Genomic DNA, 23,742 nt, shown 5'->3' with positions numbered 1-23,742 from the left:
GGGTTATTTGTGATAAGCTAGTGTTTAATCTCAAGGGTAATTAGAAATTGCCACTTTTCATTAAAGCTACAGAAACTGGAATAAACTCTGGCTTAATGGGCCTTATGGCTCTGAAGTACCACTCAGAGAAAGGTTTAAAAAATATTTTGATTGATAATAAAATTCTCAATGTTCTGTTCAACAGGTCAGAGTACTGGAAATCTGTGCCTCGAAAATTTTGTGATTTTTGCAAATGTTGGATTACCGACAATAAACCAGTAAGAACATTTATTACATTTAACTATGCAATAAAAAAACCCTGAAAACTTTCGAGAGCTGATTATAAAATAGACTAAGGATTTAGTACTCTCGAGTTTCTGTTTTTCCCAATTTTAATTGAGAAGTTATTATTGAACTGATTGTTACAGATTCCTTTCTAGATTTTTATTTATGTTGTAATTTGGAAAATTTCTGATTTTTTTTTTTCCAGTTTGCATTTGCAATCATAAAGTTATAACCATTAAGGAAGATTAAATCCATTTTTAGAACCAAATCATCTTTATCTTTAAATGGATTGACTGATAATATATTCAATTATAGTAGTCAGATTATTTATAAATGGCGCATAATTATATGGGTTTTTTCAACTGTCCCTCTATCAAAATTTGTAAAAATTTGTGTCAACCTCTGAATCAATTTGTCTTAACTGAAAAAAGATTTTGGACCATATTGATGCCATATCAAAATGTATTCTTCTTTAAGACCTATAAAAAACTACTCTAAAACCGCTGTCATAATATTAAAGATTTTACACTGTGAAATATGTAATCAAGTTACACACCACAAAGTATGAGATAAATTCATTGTTTTTCTGTTGTTCTGGCTAGTGATCATAAGTTCACGTCATACTTGTTTCCGAATAAAAACAATTCGCTTAAAGTTATAAACTTACCACTTATGTAGTTTGCAATAGATTTTGAATTTATTATTTATGGCATATTATCTACATCATGTTGCAATAACCAAAGTCTAATATGAAATCTCTAGCTTTAACTCATTTGAAATAGTGATTGTATACTCAATATTGTCAAATTAACAACAAATGCTGTTTATAACTTTGAAAATATTTGTCTATTCATGAACGTTTCACAGAGCTTTTAAAGGTTTTTAAAACATATTAGGCTCTCGAACCATACGATACGATATGAAATCTCTATCGGTTCTACTCTCGTAAAGCTGCGAAAAGAAGTCTTCTTGTATCCATCTATAAGCCATTAAAGAGGACGGCTGTGGAATTGGAATTTCACAATCAACCACGAGAAGATGGTTATCGAAATACAAGAGAAAGATCACAAGTGTTGAACGACGTGGTCAGAAAAAGATCCAAGACAACTTTGATATGGATATCATCCAAAGCTGTAAGGAGCTGTGTGAATGTAAACATACATTCGACATTGTTATTCTTGTAGGTGGTGAAGATACTGGATATTTAAAAGAATGCCATGTCATATTTTCTTATCTGCATCATCAGGATCAAGGCAAAGGTGTTTGAAGACTGACTACATACCGTTTGCTGTCTTTCCAACTTTGGCAAATATAAAAGCTGACATGCTCTCATGGTTTCAGGAAGGCAGCACTACATATTCTGATCATTTATCAAAGGGTTAACTATACTCCTTAGTAAAAAGAAATGAACTAGAAACAGGCTTCAAAGCATACTGTCTAATCAGGGAGTTTTGACAAGAGGTTGTGCGACTTCCCCCATATTACTTTGAGCGCAATCCCTTCAAGGTCATTGGGCCTAAGTAGAGGGAAAGATTGAGAGGAGGAACATCAAATTTACTCACACCGACTAGGCAATAAATGATTTATATAAAGACTGGGAAAAGGCAAAGTGGAGGAAAATTACATTTCATTGGATAGAATGATGCTCTGAAATTTTCCGTAGTCGTTCCATTTCTCCTTTTCATCATCCTCGTCATTAGAATGTGATGATTGATGTGTCCAGTATTTCTTGGATGTTTTTGTTATTGTTGAACACATGTACATATTTGTGGAAACTGTATCATAAATCGATGAATTTCTACTTTTGACCAGTTTGCATTAAATTTATATGATCCTCTTTGGCATAAACTCAAGCTATTTCTCAAAATGTTGCAATCAAAATAATTTTGGAAGCGCATGATGTCCACTTTTGTTTATATTCATCAATAATGTGTATTGATAGTTATAAAATGTAGATGTCTGATAGTTAAAAATTGCAATTATTTCCTTCATATTAAAATACTGTATGTATATCATTTAAGTTTCAATTAACTGAACATTCCATTTTGATGAATTCCTTCAAAATGGATAAGTGGAAAATTCATAATTTTAATAATGTAAATCTTCTATGAGTTCCGATCCTCACCTGTTATCAATTTTGATATAGCTGTAATAAGCAAAATCCTTTCCTATTGTTTTAAAATTTATGAAAAAAATCTTCTTAATTAAGACAAATTGATTCAGAGGTAGGTACAAATTTTAGTAGCTGTGCATTGAGGGACAGCTGAGAAAAAGAAGAAAAACACGAGACACTTATTAAAAATCTGACTATAACACTGCTAATCAGAATGTAACATTGAATGACTGTCACAGATGTAATTTTCTGCTCCAGGGAGCCACTTGAATATTGATTTTTTTATCTCTCTTGGTATTATGACAGCAGTGATTATATTTTATTCAAATTTCTTTTCTATTTTTTTCTTAACATCTTTTCAGAGTGTTGATTTCCATGAGAAAGGCAAACGGCATAAAGAAAATGTTGAACGCCGTCTTAAAGAGGCAAGTACTGCTATCACTTTTAATACTTCTACTAGTGGCTATAAACTGCTACTTTTTCATAATTGTATGGATATTCATTTGGCATATAATTGACAACCATGTTTTTTTTTGTTTTTTTTTTCAAACTTGGAATCTGTTTTAGGTTCGAAAGAAAAGTTATGAAGACTCCCTGGAAAAAGACAAGACAGATAAACAGATGGAAAAAATGGAGAAGGTAATTGCTAGAAAATTCAGTCTGGTGATTTGATATCACTGCTCCTATTCAATCTTATTTTGTAAAACTATACTATAAGGTTACAAATATTATTTTTCCAGTTTTCTCTGCTTGTCCATATATATAAGTATGTGCTAAAAAAAAAAATAGATATCCATATAAGTTTAGAGCTTAGTAGGATGAATTTCAATGAAATACTTGGATTTGATTTCAACTTATATTGTCTACTTATCTTTCTTTCTATCCATCCTTCTATTTATCTATCTATCCATCCATCTATCCCATTTGTCTGTCTGTCCATCTATCTATCTATCTATCTATCTATCTATCTATCTATCTATCTATCTATCTATCTATCTATCTATCTATCTGTCTATCTATTGAATCGTGTTTGATACAAATATGGTACGAAAAGTGCTCGACATGTAGTAATGGAGCGAATTATTATTTAAAATATTTACCACAATGTTTGGGGCAGTCTACATCAATGTTTCAGGCTTAATTTGCCATCTTCAGTCCTGAAGATGGCAAATTAAGCCTGAAACATTGATGTAGACTGCCCCAAACATTGTGGTAAATATTTTAAATAATATCTGTCTATCTATCTATCTATCTATCTATCTATCTATCTATCTATCTATCTATCTATCTATCTATCTATCTATCTATCTATCTATCTATCTATCTATCTATCCATCTATTTATCTATCTATCTATCTATCTATCTATCTATCTATCTATCTATCTATCTATCTATCTATCTATCATCTATCTATCTATCTATCTATCTATCTATCTACCTATCTATCTACTGATCTGTCTGTCTTTTTGTCTCCTCATCAGTCTAGTCTGACTAACTACACAGATACAATCGACATATATATTTATCTTTGATCCATTGTGGGATCTTCTATTTTTTTTTTCATTTAAAGGCTGCTCTAGAGGCATTCAAAAAAGATTTAGCATCCAATCCGGAGTTAGCAAAACAGTATGGTGTATCCTTAGAACCGAAGCCCAAACCAAAAGCAGGTGAGACATAATACCTTTAAGCTCAGAAAATAATGAATGATAAATGACCATTTCACAGTAAGACTGAATTTCCATTGTGCCTTGGAGGGGGGGGGGGGGAGGTCTCAATATTTTAATTGGTAGAGCAAGCACTGCACACTCAAAGGGATTGATGGATCGATGCTGGGTAAAGTAAAGTTATTTTTCTTACCTCCTTATCTACCAGCAGTGATTGGATAGCTGGATCTGGCGGAAAATGCTTTGTGATAGACTAATGTCCTATCCAAAGGATATCAAGCAATTTCTATTGTCCACTTAACGCTTTAGAAACAGGGATAAACTCCAGTTCCATGGGCTTTGTGGCTCTGAAGGACTATTTTTAAAAAGAAATCTTGTTATAATTCTTTTTTTGGGAAAAAATTACGTTCTTCCATTGCGTTTTCAAGGCATTTCATGAAGACATGAAGAGAATCATCAAACAAATGTCTGGGAATCCAGGTTACCAATCATGGCGAAATCTTGCCGCAGCCTCAACCCATGTATAATTTATAATGTATAAACTGTGCGGCATTGTGGTCTTGTGGTATGGCATTCATTTTCAGAACAATTTGTTCCTGGTTTGAGTTACTCTCAGGGTGGTGCAAAGTTGAATCCTTGGAAAACACTCTTTACTTTTATTCTCACCACAATCAGGTGTAAAATGAATACCCAGCTGGTAACAGCATTGTCACTGTTTAAAGAAATTGTAATATTTCCTTACAGATTTCATGTTAAGTGTTGCAGTTGGTTTGGGGCCCATTGTAAAACACTTTAATAGATAGTGTGCTATATAAAGGCTCAAGTTTTTTAACAATTGTAGACTTATTTTTTAAATAGGAAGTTTATCTTTACGAATTATGTACTTTCTAAGGGTGTACATCTGTCAATATAAGGCATTATCAACTCAACTATTGACTCTGTTGTTTAAGTATCAATCAGTTATAAGTACATACACTCTCAGATTTAGTTATGAAGGCTTTATTTGTTTTGTTCAATATTGAAAACAGCAACTTTTTCGGACATCAAAACTTTAACAAAATTGAACATATATCATCATCTTTGAAATTGTTATTTGAAGATTATTTTTGTATATCATTGGCAATTTAGAAAGCTCAGGCGATGTTGACAGCAAAAATGATAAAGGTCGGAAGAAAGAGGAAAAGAAAGACACAGAGAAAGAGTGGTATGAGGCCAAATCACCAGAGGGATACAGTTATTATTGGAGTACCGTGACAGGAGGTGTGTCAAACTCTTCATGTATCATTCATTTACACTAATGCAAAATGGAATATCCATAAAAATCTTTTTTTTTTTGTTTTTAATTATTTTTTTCAAATGATCATATCACATTTAAGGGTGAGACAGGTGAATTTACAGTTCATCACATTGATTTAACTAAAGCTGGTCTAATAAAGATGATCATTCATAATTGGGTGGGTGTTTGTTTGTTTAACATTTAGAAATTTTGTATTGGTTGGTGGTAAGTTTATTTGTCAATGCATACTTTCTTTTATTGCATGATATTTTAGACCACAGGAGCATTATAAATGTTACAATTTTAAAAGTACTATATAGTATTTGAAACTGCATAACATAGAGGTTTATAAATAATTGATCACACATGTTTAACAAATAGATAACAAACAGTCATGAAAATTTTCATCAAAATCATGATATAGAGAATGGTGTACTCTTTCCATGACATTCTTGGAACCATTAATGAATTTCTTTTTGGTATGTCATCCCTGTCATTCAAAAATGTTCTTTTACATACGAAAGATAAGAAACGTAATCATAGCAAGTGTAATGAATAATGTTGAAATATCGGTTCACACATTTATAAGACAAGACACCTACAATGACCCACACAATTAGATGCTTGATAGCAAAACTCTGTGTTCGCTGGGATATTATATAAGCACGCTACCTTGGATTTCTGTGCAGATGTGTACTTACTTGAAGCCTGATAACCCAAAATGTTATGGCCTCTTTGTTATAATGGAAATACTCCATATCAACAATGTTTACCATTTTGTTTTATTGTTTTCCTCTTAATTTTACCAAGTTGCAATTTTTATGTTTATATTCAAGTGTTGTCCTTATTTTATGATTGTGTTTTGTTTTTAGTCTGCTGCTTTAATGACATATTTCATTAATGCTGAAAATAAGATTTAAACTCTAAATTGAGAAGAATAACTTAATTTTATCAGCTTGTTAAATGCTAAAATGTTGACAGGTTCTATCAGTTTTGTAACATCTTTTACCAAGTCGAGGAGAGGAAAAGGTGGAGTGGGTAGGGGAACATGTGGCTTTGTTGCTTTTTTTTTCTTTTTTTTTTTTTTTATATTATTTAAAGAAAAATATTGTTAAATAAAAATATATATATATAACAATCCCATTTTCATATGGATCACAGACAGATGATAATCCACTGTTTTTTATTATTATTATTATTATTATTATTATTATTATCATTGTTATTATTATTATCATTATTATTATTATTATTATTATTATTATTATTATTATTATTATTATTATTATTATTATTATTATTATTATTATTATTATGTAATGCTATGAAATATATATTTATTGGTGACTGTTTTTAATTATTCTTAGTACCTGTTCTTATCAAGACAAATAAATGATTTACTTATATTAGCCTTTAAAATATGATATGATGTGAAGATGTGATATGATATTTATTTCAATTGTCCTGTCTAAGAGTCCAGATGGGAGGCCCCTGATGATTTTGTGTCAATAGAAGAGCAGGAAGCCAAAGAAAAGGCAGAGGAAGAGACAACTCCAGAGGATGAAAAGGTCTCAGCGGTAAGATTGTTGTAGTGATCAATTCAAAATTCAATGAGAGTGATAGAGTGATCTTCAAATACAATAAGGATAGTAGGGGATTGAGCTGAAGGATAAAGGTATTCAAGGTCTCATTAATTATTTATTGATATTAAATTTTTTAAAAATATCATCATCATCATCCTCCTCCTCCTCCTCCTCCTCCTCATCATCATCATTATCATCATCGTCATCATCATCATGATCATCATCGTCGTCGTCGTCATTGTCATCATCATCATAACCATAACCATCATCATCCTATTCCAAGTTAAACCAGTGCCTAATAGTTTAACTCGTACTGATTGAAACAAAAGTGTCTTCTACATCATCACATAGAGGAATAAATTCGTTAAGTGTGTTCAGCATGGTGAAACCTTGATGATGCCAGGTAGTTTTATTATTTGACCCACATTATATCATAATTTGTTTTTTAATAAAATGATCTCCATGTCCACCTGGCAGTCATTCATTGGGTAACCAGATCTATGACTGGACAACATTGAAGGTATTTTTTGATCAATTAGCGTCTAATACAGATGGTAGAAAGCATTTAAAAAAAAAAGAGTATGGATATTTGTTTTTGTTGTTTTAAAATAATATTTTATATGAAAAAAACAGAATGGTGATGAGGCTGAGGAGGCAGCCTGCCATGAGCAGAAACGAACCCAAGACCCCAGTTTTAGCAGATCTGCGTTTGGAGCATGGAGTGTGGTGAAGGAGGAAAGGTAACCCCGTTGTGATTTTTATTCTTTTTCTAGTTTAAGACTTTATTTTCGGTAGGAATCTTAAACAACTGATTGCTTACTATTTAAACGGAACTCAGAAACTATAATTTAATGAACTATATTTTTAAAAAATCTCATTCCCCCCCCCCCCCCCCCCCCCCCCAAAAAAAAAAAAAAAAGAAAACAAACAAACAATAAAAGAGCAATGAAAAAAAATTTGGTACCACTGAAGAGTTTTAGATTATAGTCTTGTAAAGAAAAGATACAAGACGTATTATTCTGTCAATGTAATTCATTTTAAGTTGTAGGTGCAAGTGTCACATCTTTATTTGCACGCAGAGGAATCCTATAAATCTTTTAAAACATACAAGGTTCGCAGTAAATGTTCACATCTTCACGCTTTTGGTTTTTATATTTGTTTAATTACAATTGGTCAAAGAGAACTGAATTATGGGAACTCTTAGGTAAACAAAATAAATGTTGACGATCGATGATTAGAAGTTTAAATCAATCATTTGTGACGACCCAACTTCGACCATAACAAGGCAGATGTCAAGGATAAACCAAATTTTCCAAAATAGTTGTTTTTATATTGTTTAGAAACAATAAAATATGAACTGAGAAGTAATACAAAAGGATTTTTGCCCTATTAAATTTGGAATTCTAAACTTTAAAATAAAAAAAAAATAAAACAAAAAATAAATTCCCTTTATTCATCCCATAGGGGAAATTTTTTTCTAGGGTCTATTCCAAGGGAAGACTGGAATAACCCAGGCGTCAGAGTTTTTCATGTTATGTTTTTAATTTATTACAAGTTTCAATAATGTGTTATGTATAAGGGATTGAAAGTTTATAGAAATCCTAGTTAGCCTATAAGAAAATAGGATACGATAAGTGTGCAAGATTCCTCTTATTATTTAATATTTCTATTTCATAATTTGATTTTAGAAAATGCGTGTTCACTTGATCGTTTCAAAAGTCTTTTTGATCAAGAGTGAAAAGAATTTAAGATTTGTTTTATCCTGGAATGGGAGTGAAGTGGCTAAATGGTTAAGGCATTGCACTGTGACCTGGAAGGTCTTGCTTCAGGCATTTTCGTTTTTTTCCTTGGGCTTGGTTTTTAACTCCCAATTTGTACAAGGATGGTTCCTGTTGACATCAGACGTTTATTTGATGGGTTATCTATATTCCTTCATGGAATGCAAAGGCAACGACAGCAATCAACGATGATAGGCAGAAGGTTGTAATTTATTTATTTATTTTTAAAAATCTCTGAATCTGTGAAATTCAGGACATATAATGAATATTTTTAAATCATTTAATACTATGAAATGCATACAGTATTTCGTGACTGTTTAAAAATTTTTTTATTATCACTTGTTCTTAAACATGCACATATGTGCAGGTCTGATAACCAAATGCAATTATTTGAAAAATTGCAAATAAATGCATGTCGACGCTTACCCACATTATGAGAATTTATTATTCGTATCTTTGTTTGAATTCCAGTCAACCGGTCATCTACAGCGATTCCTGTCAGGCCCCACTGCCAGAAGACATCCCTCTGCCAGGCGACATTCCTCTTCCCAAGCCAAGGAAAGAAGAGCCGAAATTCAAAGAGAAAACAGTCAAATCACTTGGACCCTCCTCTTCCTCTGATAGCGGAATGCCCACGTTTAAGAAGAGAAAAATAGCATCAGGGGCCAGGAATGTGAGACAGAGAGGGGGTGATGATTGATTGAAATGAATTGTAAATAGATGTATGAATAAATATGATTTTATGACTTGCTTATGAATATGCATGGAGCTTTGTGTTTGTTTTAAAGAGTTTTGTAGTCCTTTTAAAATGTATAAAATGCAAATGAATCTTTATATTATAATAATAAATAATAATAATAATAATAATAATAATAATAATAATAATAATAATAATAATAATAATAATAATAATAATACTAATAATAATAATACAGTAGAATTACTTTAAACCGAAATTTTGGGGACCTTCTAAACCATTTCGGTTTAAAGACATTTTGGTTTAAAGTAAGTTCCCGTGTTGCAATGTTTTTCAAGGGTAGTAACTATTTAAGGAATTTGCTCATTTAAACGTATCATGGGTTTCCCGTTAAATGGAGTTGTTGAATAAATGCCGTCTTCGTAACCATTAATTTAAAAAAATAATTTTTTTTGTGTTTTAAAAATATTTTTGGGGGTTTTCGTTTTCAATTCAAAATTGTTGAAAGAGTTGAGTTCGGGATGCCGTGTAATTTACATATCCGTCTTGATCAACTTTTTTTTCATCGACTTCACATAGTATTTTGATTTTAAACTCCAACGTTTAAGCACAGTGCTTTCTTTTAGACAACTTTTAGTAAAATGCAAAGCTAAAATAAGATCGAAAGTTCTTGTGCGATAATTGATAATGAATGATGCGCAGCTATTCAAAGGTGAAGTGAAATGGAAATGAAAAGGCGTGTCAATGCTAAGCTGTCTACTACACATCCCTCTTTTGTTGAAGAGCCATTTCATTAGGTTCAAAGGCCTAATTACATAGAACCTCGCCCCCTCACACACACATAACAACGAAGTGGAAATGAAATGGCATTTCAATTGTAAGTTGTCTACCCCTACCCCCCCCCCCCTCCTTATTGTCGTGTTGAAAATCCAGTCAGTTCCAAAGCATCAACACACGAGCGAGAACATCTCGCTTGCGTTATTCTACACCCCAACTCCCCCTCTTTCCTCATTTTTCGCCTGTCAGTCACCCGCTGTCTTCCTTTTCCAGTCTGTGCGATTGTGGTGCTGGCCAAGCCCAAGTGCAGTGATTGAAGTGTTTGCCCCCCCCCACCACCCATCACCCTCATCTTATACTTAAGCTCTGTTTAATATCGCCGGCATTATTACGTGTGGCCTCCTTCCCGAATTTTTGAAGAAAAATATAGAGAGAAAAAAGGAAGGTGCTCTCAAGTTGTTTCGGTTTAAAGAAAGTCCTGCTTCGAAGTATTTCGGTTCATCGTAAGAATTAGTACAAAGATAATGAAGAAACTCGTACAATTTATTAAATTCTTTGAGGTTTAAGGTATTTTTCGGTTTATCTTCTTTCGGTTTAAAGTAATTTTACTGTAATAATAATACACTCAAGCACTGAAATCTCAAACAAGTCAGGACCAGGCCTATTTAATCGAGATTTCGGTGTTTTCAAGTTTTCTGTGTTGAGTATTTTACAGAGGATATGAGGGAGGTAAATGTGGGTGGTCTTGATAAAAGTCATATTATAATAACTGTTATTATGAACTCTGTCAAGAGTCGATACCTAGTGAGACAATTCAATTTCCTTCTTCGGCCATCTTTTACAAAATTTTGAAGAGTTTTCACTGGTGTTGTGTTTAGTGCGTCTTGTCTTGTTCAATTACAGATATGGAATTACAATTTCCACTGCGTGTGCTTGATAAAAAGACAAAGCCAGCATATTGCATTGTAGATTACACACTCAACACGCAACCTACGAATCCGGTACCTAAAATCACTACGACCACTATCACTCCTCACTTAACACCCTCTTACCCATTGCGGGCTAACTGGGTGGGGATCCTGACCTCCCATAGTGGGCAGGGGGGTACATGCTGTGTCTTCTATCCCCCCATACCCGTTTTCCAATTGTTTCCTGTCGTTGTCTTGGAATGAGATTACTCCTTGGCTGGGAGGGAAACAGTTGAATGTATAGTTATAGTTTTTGGAGATGATATTTTTTTCATTGTAAATCATCTCTCTGTTATGCATTGTATTATGTTTAGTTTACATATTATATTATATGATTTGTAAACATTTGAGTGTATTCCTCTTAGTTGGGACATGTGCTTGTGTCTGGATGAGACTTTAGGTGATCTCAAACTACTTTGACGGTGTGCTCTTGGAATCTACATGTTCCCTATTTGAACCAATTCCCCTTTGTCTCACCTTTTCTTTTGTGCTTTAATTGTAATTCTAGAACTTTCTACTATCCCATTTTCTTCCTTTTTACTGGCGCTGATATGACCTTAATGTGTTGCAAGCGCCGTAAAAGCCTTAAAAACAAAAACAAAACATAGCAGGCTAAAGAGAGAGGGAGGTCATTGCTCTCACCCCACCTTCCCCACCTCTAATTGTTTGTATCATTTTAATACGTAACAGTTACTGCCTAAGGCAATCACTGCCAAGTCTCCCATCCCTGTGATACTGGTCATTTTGCGATGGTACTGGCACCTCAGATTAAGTTCCATAAAGTGAGGTAACGATGGAGTCATAGGTGGTGTGCGAGTTCGTAAGGCGCTGGTCAAACATGCTTCGCAATTCCCTCTCAGTTCAGCATGCTCACACACACACACACACACAAAATATAAGCCATACACACGAACACGCAACACATTAACTGACACTTAGCACTACGGGAGAGAGCGATGACATCTTTCGCTTCCGTTCAACACAAACAATTTGTGAAAAAAAAACTCAACAGACCGCAAGGGAATGTCCAGTTTGTTCGAGATTTCCATGCTGGCCCTGAAAAGTGTTCGAGATTTTCATGTTGCCAATACTAACGAAATAGAGGGATTAAAACTGGGAATTGTACAGAGTTTGAGATTTCGATGATTTCGAGATTTCTGTGCTCGAGTGTAAAAATAATAATTATGATAATAATAGTAATAATAATAATAATAATAATAATAATAAAATGATAATGATAATAATAATAATAATAATAATAATAATAATAATAATAATAATAATAATAATAATAATATTAATAATGGACTTTTAGTGCACAGTATCTTTAGCCATCTTGGCGCTTTACATCAACACAAAATAATTTTCAAGAAATTACATGACATCAAAAAAGAAATGTTTTCAAGAACTTCTTGAACACAGACAAGGATCTTGGGTTCGAGTCCCGTTTTGAGCAGTGCATAGTTGAGTCCTTGGAAAAGACTCTTTACTCACATTCTCTCACCATACTCGGGTGTAAAATGAGTACCTGGCTGTTAACAGCGTTGTCTTTGATGTCAATAAGTGAAATGTCCCCTAACAGGCATCATGTCTCATCCTACATGTAAGTGTTGCTGTCAGCTCAGGACTCTTTGTAAATTGCTTTGAGCATGTTTAGTAGATATTGCACTATATAAATGTTCAATATATATATTTTTTATTTTCAATGTTCAAGGTGCAAAGTTGAGTCCTTGAGAAAGGTCTTTAGTCAGATTTTCTCACTGCACTTTTGTGTAAAATGAGTTCCTGACCAGTAACAATGTTGTCTCAGTCGAAAATAATTTTTTTTTTGGTGATGGCACCTTACAGTGCAGGTGTTATACAATGTCCTACATGTTCATTGTTGTCTTTAGATTGGAACCCTTTGCAAAGCGCTTTCTTTGAACACTTTTGGTGGATATTGCGTTATACAGTGGAATCTGCATTCTCGTTAACATCTGCTTAAAATCAACACTTTTTATCGGTCCCAAATTTTCTGTTCTTTTTTCTGTTTGTTTGTTTTAAAGGGTTTTATGGTGCTTGCAGCACATTTAGGTCATATCAGCGCCAGTGAAAAGGAAGAAAATTGGATAGTAAAGACATTCTTGATGTACAATTAAAAGGGCTTGAAGAAAAAGTAAGACAAAGGGGAATCGGTTCAAATAGGGAACAGATTTGAATTCCAAGAGCACACTATCAGAGTACTTAGTTTGAGATCACCTCAAAGTTTCAACCAGTCACTAGCACAGGTCCCCACTAAGGGGAATACACTCAAATGTTTACAAATCATATGTTAAAAATAAAAAAATAACAGTACATAACAGAGAGATGATTTACAAGGAGAAAAATATCATCTCCCAAAACTATAACTATACATTTGACTAGTTTCCCTCCCAGGCAAGGACTTCGGCCAGGGTCAGGACAAAACCAAGTAATCTCATTCCAAGACAAAGACAGAAAGCAATTGGAAAACAGACACAGGGTGATAGAAGACACAGCAAGTACCTCCCTGCCCGCTATGGGAGGTCAGGAACCCCGCCCAGGGTCCGGCAGTCTTGACTTTATCAGTATTCTAGTGGCTATAAAAAACTCATTAAAAAAAAAAGAATAATGTAAAAAATAAAGCGTCAATAATTATATAGAATGGTTTTTAATTTTTGTTATGTACATGGTTGCCTTAAAATATTATACATTGTGGTTATATCACATATAGTATATGTCCTAATAAATGTTATCACAAAACGCCTCAAGAGCTTAACTTAAAAATATGATTATAACATAGTGGTCTAATCAGATAGCAAGCGACCGTTCTGACATTCTACATACAGGTTGGGTGCTTGTTTGTTTTGTTTTGTTTTACAGCACTTGCAACACTTTAAGGTCATTTCAGCACCAGTAACAAGAAAGATGAATGTATATTTGAACTCACTCTTAACACTGACTATATCCGTTGTTTACCCTGGTTACTTTTACCCCATGCCTATTTATTACATTTTTCTGAGACAAATTATAGGCGTGGTATCAAAGCTAATGTTTTTAATTTTTACATGTGAATGGTAGTTGAATTAATATATCTATGCACATGCTCATTTTTAATACATTTTTTTTCCAATTTTGAAAAGTAGCAAAAATCTCTAGGATTGAGTGCGTTAAAGACTACGTATCTAGAGTTAGGTTTTACTTAAAAGCACCCATTTAAAAAAAGTGAGAGTTAAAAAATAGATGCATTTCTTTATAATTTTTTTTTTGCCAGGTATACTATTCAATTCTATTTTTCTAACTAAAAGAATAAAAAAACTGGGTGATCCTATTTATTTAAAGTTTGAATTTGCAATCTAGAAATTTAAAGAATCATCCAACATCAATGACCTTTATCATCCACGGATTTAATAGATGCACAACACATAACATGATGCCAAAGCATGGATTGATAAAAGATTCATAAAAATATTCCACAGGTAAGCTGCCATTGGGCAATTTTCCAACTTTCCTTTAAGAACCAATTGAGAAGAAGTGCATTTTATATCAAATAACTTCTGATTGGTTCACAATGATAGCTCCAAAAAAAAAAAACCCACCAAAAACAAACAAACAAAACAATAACAATCCAACTTCCCTCCCCCTCCCCCCCTAAAAAAAAAACAAACAAAAAAAACAACAAAAAAACCCACAAAACCAAACTAAAGGCATCTCACTGACGTCAATTAATTTGACGAATAAGCAGTGTTAATTGTTTTAATTTGGTTTTTGAAGTCTTAAGAAAGCTTGTGAAATGTTAAGTAATATCAGGGCACAGGAGGTCATTCCTTCCACAGTTCACTTAGCAGAAGAATAAGATGAGATTGATCTGTGCTAGCTATACCTGGGTCACCAAGAAGGCCCAAGAAAAAGTAAATAAAAGGGGACTAGTTTAAGGGAAGAACACATGTAAAAATCCTTGCAGCAATAATCTACTCGCAACCAGCCTAGATAAGATGAACGTTATTTATCCACTTTTGGAAATGTATATTGGGTATAGATATAGAGTAGTGAATTACAAAAAATAATAATTAAACTAATCATAATAAAAAGGTAAATATAATGACATAGAAATAAACTAACGAAAAGCAAAGCAAAACGAAACATAAAAAGATCTCTCATTCATACCTCTCAAATTCACTAGATCTCCGCTTCTCTTTCTTCTCTCTCTCTCTCTCACACACACACACATATACACACGTTCTTCCAAGTCTTACAAAGATGGTGACATGAGATCCCACCAAAAGGAAGACTTGGATGATTTCTATCCACACTCAACTAATATGTATACATAAATATATTAACGTTTGTAATCATGATGATATGCTTTTTAGATAGGTTACGCGAAGCCTATTTAAGTGTGAGTCTGTTAGTGTGTGTTTGTGTGTGTGGTTTTGCACTTTTTGTTTCATTTATGTCTGTTTGCGTATATTATGTATATGTTGTAACCAAATGAAAAATTGTCTTCATGGACAATAAAGATATTATTATTTAAAAAAACAAAACAAAAAAACTAGCTGGATGATATATGAGTGAATTAAAAAACAATTCTGTTAGAAAAAAATAAAATGCACATGCTTAAATCTCACTACCCCCCCCCCCCCCCCCCTCTCCCTTCCATTACAGGCTCCAGCTAGGGTCTGGGAAGAACTACATTTTGTTATGGCCACTATTAATCATTGAAGGAAGACTTAGCCCACTTGTGATGCTGACTTCTTAACATTATCTCACATAATCGGTATAATGCAACCTTGGCCATGATGACAAATTAAAAAAACAACTTAAATTGGCCAATAATATATTAATGTTTTATCATTTTCACTGAAGATGATGGATGTTTGCATATTGAAGAAACCCTTCATGATAACAAAAACATTAACTTTAAAAAGTTTAATGCTACAAAACAAAGGGCAAATTCATATTCATACATTTGAGAATAAATTGATTTAATTTACATTCTACTCAAACAAAAAGAAAAGAAAACATCCTTATTTGTGACGCTAACATTAAAAGGTAGCGTGCGGTGGAAACATTTTATTGGATTAAAAATTTTTTTGTTTGGCTTAAAATTATCAAGTAACTCTTTAAAAAATAGGTTGGCAGACTTTTTTCATGGATGGAAGGAGTATGACATGGCGTGGTTCTGGTTGATGATTATTTATGATAATTTTTAGTATTAGGCATAATTTGGCGTTGAGTGACATAATAACACAGAAGACTTGCATTAATCAATAAAAACTCTCTTAAGTTTTAAATGGTGAGGCAGAATATCTTTCTAATCATAATTTTCCACGTTATTTATCTGGTTAGACTTGACTGTATTTATTTAGACAGTAACTGAGATGTGACCTAGGCTTTATTTGAAACCCTAGTTGCACTGCTTGTCCTAATTTCTTCATGACAATGACAACGGTAAGAAGTGATTTCAGGGTCAAATAAATTGGAACTCTCCTAAACTTACTTGTGAATGAGTACTATAGTGACCCAGTCAAACTTTAAAATAGAGAAGATCAGGTCACAGTCTTTAGTCTCCGATCAGGACACAACCTTCCTAAAACACCACATGCTCATGATTTTCAAAATAAAAGAAACAGGCATATGTGATTGTGGTGAAGGAGAAGAAGACACGCCCACCATGTACTCCAGACCTGCCCAAAAGTGTGTCACAGCAAGAGAGGGTTTTTTTGGCCCTGGTTTCACACCTCTGCAGACCAAAGTGTATGGGGCTCTGACAGAAGCTGATGAATACAACGGTATTCCATCACCAACTAGACATTCAAACACGAAGACAATATGAGGGGGGAATGAAGAAGAATTGTGTGCTAAAGGCAGGGATTGCTATTGTAAGAGTACCATTAAATTTAAACAACAGGATGCCCAACGTACTGTCTGAATGAAGAATTGGTTCCGTATGGTTCAATGAAATAAGAAATATGACATGAAATGCACTAAGCACAATGAATTCAACAGGTACCTTAGGCAAAATGTGATCCGTTCACTCAATCTGGTGTCAAGTCAAAGTAGACAATTTCATGGGAAATTGAATTTATAATCTTAATCAGGAATGCAACCGCCTAAAAACAGTTCTGTTTCTAACCACAGCTTTTCCATTTTCATGTTTGTACAATGATAAATATTCATTGCAAGTTCCATCATTTTACATTTCCTAGCTTCAGACATTCAGGTCTGAACATTCACTTGCACTAAAACTGTATGAGTATAAAAGAAATGTAAGTAATGTAATGAATGGAATTTGAATAACACATTTATGATGATAAAATACTTGTGAAACCCTCTTTTTCATACACTATTTCTTGGCTTTAATTATTTAACAAAATGGGTATACAATAACTTAGCTGGAGTTGCTTATCATTAAGTTTAAAGATTTAAAGTTTAATCTCACATGTCTTACTCTCCCAACGACTGATGCCATCCTGAAAAAGGGAGACAAATGTTCTCTAATACACACACATTTAAAAGAGATGATTTACACAGGAAAACAAAAGTCATCTCTCACAGAAAAACACAAATGCTCACATTCACAGATGTGTACAATAGTTTGCTTACTTGGTCTATATCAGACCAGTCGCCTCACCAATATCCTGGGATATAATTGAAGAGCTTAGTGCTAAAAGTACTTACGTCACAGGAAGTTAGTTTTGAGAAAGGTTAAAGTTTGGATTTTAGTAACGAGAGTATACAAGAAACAAAAACAAGTTGTAGTATTAAGATACAGGGACTTAGATCATGTTTATCAAAAAACCAAAAACAAAACAAACTTGAGCAATATCCATTAAACGTTCTCAAAGCGCTTTACATGGGGTCCCTACTCATCAGCAACAGTTAACATGTAGGACAAGACATGATACCTGTAAGGCTGTATTATAATTTTTTTTTTCTGACAGAGACAATGCTAATAATGACCAGGTACTTATTTTACACCTGAGTATGGTGAGAGAATGCGAGTAAAAAGCCTTGCCCAAGGACTCAACTATGTACTGCTCAGATTGGGACTCAAACTCTAGACCGTTTGGTCTGAAGACAAATGTCAGACCACAAGATCAGCTGAAAAATAACTAAAAACGTGACTTAGGCAGTTTTAGTACTGGGCTCTTAGATTTGTCTTTTAGCTTCTGACTCGAAGAAATTCTGACTCAAACAACACACAACACTTTTTGGATTAGTAAGGCTGGGTATTAATAACTTTCAATAAATAAGTTGTGTATGATAATATCATACATATATATTAACATTATATCTATCAAATCTAAAAATAGATAGGTCTTCTAGTTACAAAATCATATTCAATCACAAAAGCTTTTAAGAAAAGTGAATCTGATTACTTAAAAAAAAAAAATGGAGAAAAACTCTTTTAAGTTATTTCTTTACTTTTTGGCTGTTCTACTTCTACTTATCTCTATAAATACTTTTGTATTCTTCATTTTCCAACAAAAAGCATTGAATAAAAATAAATATAATGGCTTTTCTCCTTTGTTTATCACGACGTGACATGAAGATACCTTTTCTCCCCATCTTTCTGGATTCTGCTTAATTAAAAGTATTACTATCTAAATGAATTGTTGTTTGTCAAGATGGATTTTGAACCGAAACAATCCTGTATTAAGTATTTAATTAAGTCCTTTTTGAGGCTATTTTTAAAAATTATTTATCTTTGTTCAATATTTTTTACTATCCATAGTTTCTAGAAGCTTAAAATATTCCTGTTTTCAGGCAGATTAAATTTTTTCCATTCAATCATAAGGTTGTAGACTCAATGTCCCCATCGTCGTCTGGATTGTCTAGCAAACTCTTTTGGTCCACATTGTTGGTGGAGGCGTTGGGAAGTTTGAGGTTGTTCCACCAAGATTGAATACTTCCCTCTCGCCGAGCGGTGGGGTTCTCCCAGGAGGCTCCACGATGAAGAGAGATGTCATCTCCGTCACTGTTGGATGCCACCTTCTTGAAATATTCACTAGTCATCAGGTCTTCTCTTCTCTGTTTTCGGAATCTGTTACGGAAAAGAAAAAAAAGTTTTAAAAAAAGTAGTCCTTCAGAGCCATTAGGCCCATGGATACAGAGTTTATCCCTGTTTCTATAGCATGAAATGGACAATAGCAATTGCTTGCTACCCTTTGGATAGGACTCTAGTCTATCGCAAAGTACTCTCCACCAGATCTAACAGACCCAGCTACCCAATCACTGCTGGGCGGACAGGGGGGTCAGAAAATTATTTTTACTGCACCCGGGATCGATCTCGGTCCCTTTGATTGTGAAGTGAGTGTACTACCAACTGCAGTATCGGGACACCCACAAAAAATAAAGAGGTATAGTTAATAAAACAAACCTCTTGTTCGGCCCAATCCTTGGATATGGCAATTGCATTTCAGAAGGCGACTCTCAAAACCTGATAAGTCACATGTTCATTCATCATTTAGAGAAAATTGCAATCTTTTGTCATGTATTTAGTGACGATAAGAGCAAAATATATATCCATACCTGCCTACTTGAAAATTTCAAATTCAGTAAGAAATACAAAATTCATCAGTCATTAATGGTCAAATTTCAGTAATACTAAAGCAAACAAAATTAATGATAGATACACCCTTTTATATATATGTAAAATAAACTTATCATGTTATATAGGCCTACTACTTATGCGGGTCAAGCCTCAATCAAAGTCCATTTTCCACAGCATGGCAAAATATTCATAAGAAATCAAGTCCATTGAATAAGTAAAAAGTACATCTGCTACAAATTCTACACATTATATATATTAACACCATTTACAGTTCTTCAAACAAAATTTTTATACACACTATATTAATAAATAAATTATTATTTTTTAATTTAACGTTGCGACCATTTGTATCAGTAATATTTCTTCTATTTCCGTAAGTCAGTAATTGTCCTTACACTTCCGTAACAATTACGGACGTTCCGTAATAACAGGCAGGTATGTATATCTTGTTTGCCTCATAGAACAGTATCTTGACTTTAAAAAAAAAAAAATCAAATTATCTTTGTTGAATACACATTCAGTCGGTGTTCATTTAGGGAGATTTGACCAATAATGTTTTAATGATTTGGGTTCTATGGTGAGAAAACTTCATCACCAAGGTCATAATCGTCACATTTTGCCTACATTTTCTTTCCATTCATTTCAACTTGTCTTTGATTAAGTGATTCTCCGCTACTATGATGAAGATAACTCTTAATTCTTTTCTTTCACTTGAAATGTTGATTAACAGCAGTAATGAGCTTATATAAAGGAGGCAGGGAGGAGAAAACAAAGAAAGAGGAAAGGAGAAAAAGGAGAAGAAGAAGATGAAGAAATAAAAAGAAGGAAAGAAGATGAAGAAAAAAAAGAAGGAAAGAAGATGAAGAATGAGGAGGAAGAAAAGGAGGAGAAGGAGAAAGAAGAAAAAATGAGGAGGAAGAGGAATAACAAGGAGAAAAATGAGTAGTAGGAGATGGAGGAGCTGCTGGTTGAGAATAACAAGAGGATAAGCGTGATCTTAAGTAAATTTACTTACGTCTTAAGTAGAAGAGATGATGCCACCACAGATACTGAAGACATAGCCATGGCAGCAGATGCCATCCAAGGACGTAATGAGATGCCAATTGGAGTTAAAACACCTGTGGAATTGGACCAAATAACTGATTAGACATACAAACACCCCTTCTTACTTACCTACTCTCTTACTTACTATTGGGAGCTGCAATGCAAGGAAAGTAGTCCTTTTGAATTTATCCCTGATTCTATGGTATTAAACGGATGTTATTGCTACCCTTTGGATAGGTTCTAGTCTGTGGCAAAAAAAAAAAAAATGTCTTCAGCTCTAACAGACTCTCAGCTACTCAATCATTGCTGGTGGGCCTGATGTTTTTCAACCTCTCATAACTTAGTATAAATGAAACGAAGTTTAATTTACACACTGAGCCAGAGGTGAGTGAAAATCAAGCTAATAATCACCAACTGACCCTGAAAGTTTTGGGTAAAAAATTTGAAACTATATAATCCAAACATGGCCAAAAATTGACCTCTAAAAACTCTAATAGTGGCAGCCCTGTACAATGCAACGAGTGATGATTCCTGGGATGAAAGGGGAGATAAATCAAAACTCTCTTACCTGCTGCAATGGGAATACCGAGAAAATTGTAAAAACAGGCAGCCAGGAAATTTATGTGTATCCTGCGTACAGTTTTCTTGGAGAGTTTTATGGCAGCTAAGACATCCAGTAAATCGTTCTGTAACAAAGACATAAAAGAGAATTACCCAAAAAAAACTATTTGAGAAGGTTGACATACTTTGTAATCCACAAAGTCAATCTGGCTTTATAGAGGGCTGAATCAGATGGTGAAAAATCTATCAAAAACTTCAATTACTAATTTGACCTAAATTCCCGGACGAAGACAGAATGTATCAGCTTGAATGGCATGAGAATATGCACATACTATTGTGTCATACTCTGAAAAAACATATATTTAAAATTTTGGCCAGAAAACTCGTCCTACAAATATCAATTATTTTAATTTTACCAGCATGTTTTGAGACTTGTGACTCAAAATTTAGAAAAAATACATAATAATAATGACCCTCATTGATTCCAGGGGTCTAAGCTTTCTGCTTCATCTTATACCAAACACAGCCGTTTATTACACTAGAAATCTTTCACTTTAGTTTACTACCGCCTCACCCCCCAATGGGAACGACCCACCGTCAATGACGGGGAGACCACCATGTGGTTTCGTCATAACAGATGTCCAGAACGTGAAAACTGGCCTATATTTATCCCCGCAGGTGGAATGCACCGCTTGGATTTCATTGTCAGTCAGGCTATAGGACAGATTTCGTAAAATCGTTCATTTTTACACTGCAATTGCTGACCATACACTTCTTATATTTTTCTATTTTATATGGATATAACGGCCACATTTTCATCTTCAAGACGCAATTATTTTCATTGATATCAAGATATGGTGAGTATACTTTATTCTCTCTTGAAAAATGTATATTTTTCTATTTAAAATTAACCTGAAAAATATTTTTAATTGTTTAAAAAATTCAAATTGATGTTATCTGAGTTTTGTTACCCTAACACATGGTAGTAAATATAAGAGTAATAATCTACTTTTAATATAGCATTTATTTCAATGATTTGTAATGACAGGTTTCTGCACAATGAACGTGTAAACACATCTTGTCTAATTCTTTGTTGGCTAACAAAATAGTCCCGTATTCAGACAAACTCCTGAGACATAAGAACACGAGTCCAATTGTGATGATAACGTTATTGTTGTTGTTGTTTTATGGATGATGAATGATGATGATGATGATGATGATAGCGCAGTAATAGTAGTAATCGTAGTAGTAGTAGTAGTAGTAGTAGTAGTAGTAGTAGTATCAGCAGTAGTAGTAGTAGTAGTAGTAGTAGTATCAGCAGCAGCAGCAGTAGTAGTAGTAGTAGTAGTAGTAGTAGTAGTAGTAGTAGTAGTACACACACACTCAGAGAGAGAGAGAGGGGGGGGGGGGGGGGGGGGGGGGGGGGGGGGGGGGGAGCGTGTGTGTGTGTGTGTATAAAACTCATGTACGCACATTTTTAGCACGGAACGCTTTTTATTGCTTGTTCAGTCAAGTTCTCATGATTTCTCTGTGAAAATTGAACTTTGAACCTATAACTTTCACACCGATTTGCCATTCCGTCTTCACGATTCGCACCTTCCCTCGATATTCTTCTACATCGCCCGTTGGTACAGTTAACGGGCGTGGGAAAAGAGGGTAAATAGATATATTATGACATCAAAAAGCGATGTGATCAAATGTGGCGGATGATTGTGTAACATCAAAAGCCCGGTGGACTGCGCTACAAGGCCGAAGTTTCGAGGGGATATGTGATTTGAGTGGGAGGGGCTTATTTGACTTTGCCGACGACCGACTGGTGGACGATTGAAATTATAAATGTCCTTTTTCAGCAGCCAATTGGAAATGGGTAATTGTAAACATCTGATTGGCGCTCCATGGATAGAAATCAGTTTGGAGGTCATGGGATGAAATTGCTGGAGAGATGGAGTAAATTTGAAATGAATTGAACGTAATTTGGGGCGTTGTCTGTGTGTCAAATAAGACTCTCGCAGACCGGTGATAAATCAATTTTTTTGGCCGCAAATGCTACAGTAAACTTCTTTCTCTATCTTATTTTTGCTAAAAATATTTCAGAGTGGGTATATAGGCGGATTCCATTTTGAATAACGGGCATTTAGAACTATATTTTAAAGGAAAATTATTACGTTATTATTATTAGCAGGCATCTAGGCGATAACTATCGTATTATTACCAACAATCAATAATATTATTATAACTCTTATAATTACAATTATTATTATCATTATCATCATCATCATCATCATCATCATCATCATCAATATCAATAATAACTAATGATTTTTTTTCTTTACTCAGATGAATGGTCATACTGAAAACAAGCATTGTCTCAATGCAAATGGCAAATGGACTCTGCCGAATAAGCTGTGAAAGGGCTCAAATGAGAAGTGGTTAAAAAACATTTCATGCAAACTGCTCCAGAA

General features: G+C 33.9%; 2 protein-coding genes across 5 annotated transcripts in view; one reads left to right on the top strand and one right to left on the bottom strand.

Annotated features, from left to right (window-relative positions):
• The window catches only part of LOC144970104 (WW domain-binding protein 4-like), an 11,292-nt gene extending 1,859 nt beyond the window's left edge, over positions 1–9,433 (top strand). Inside the window, exons 2-9 of the mRNA XM_078909333.1 lie at positions 185–257; positions 2,740–2,802; positions 2,945–3,016; positions 3,949–4,045; positions 5,171–5,302; positions 6,792–6,895; positions 7,535–7,641; positions 9,151–9,433. Coding sequence (XP_078765459.1) covers positions 185–257; positions 2,740–2,802; positions 2,945–3,016; positions 3,949–4,045; positions 5,171–5,302; positions 6,792–6,895; positions 7,535–7,641; positions 9,151–9,379 — 877 coding nt within the window. The 3' untranslated portion in view covers positions 9,380–9,433. The remainder of the gene's footprint in view (positions 1–184; positions 258–2,739; positions 2,803–2,944; positions 3,017–3,948; positions 4,046–5,170; positions 5,303–6,791; positions 6,896–7,534; positions 7,642–9,150) is intronic.
• Positions 9,434–13,770: 4,337 nt separating this feature from the next.
• Positions 13,771–23,742, bottom strand: part of LOC144970102 (copper-transporting ATPase 1-like) — a 69,638-nt gene continuing 59,666 nt past the window's right edge. For all 4 annotated transcript variants that reach the window (XM_078909330.1, XM_078909327.1, XM_078909328.1 and 1 more), the window contains 3 exons: positions 21,288–21,405; positions 20,691–20,793; positions 13,771–19,165 (listed from right to left, as the gene is read on the bottom strand). In XM_078909330.1, the coding sequence (XP_078765456.1) occupies positions 18,913–19,165; positions 20,691–20,793; positions 21,288–21,405 (474 nt within the window). In that variant the 3' untranslated portion in view covers positions 13,771–18,912. The remainder of the gene's footprint in view (positions 19,166–20,690; positions 20,794–21,287; positions 21,406–23,742) is intronic.

The sequence above is a fragment of the Berghia stephanieae genome, chromosome 4 (genome assembly GCF_034508935.2).
Source record: "Berghia stephanieae isolate SIO BIC M18660-M18661 chromosome 4, UCSD_Bste_1.3, whole genome shotgun sequence".
In the NCBI taxonomy this organism is placed as follows: domain Eukaryota; kingdom Metazoa; phylum Mollusca; class Gastropoda; order Nudibranchia; family Aeolidiidae; genus Berghia; species Berghia stephanieae.
Note: the sequence above shows the minus strand (reverse complement) of the source record. Positions and strands in the feature narration are given on the sequence as shown.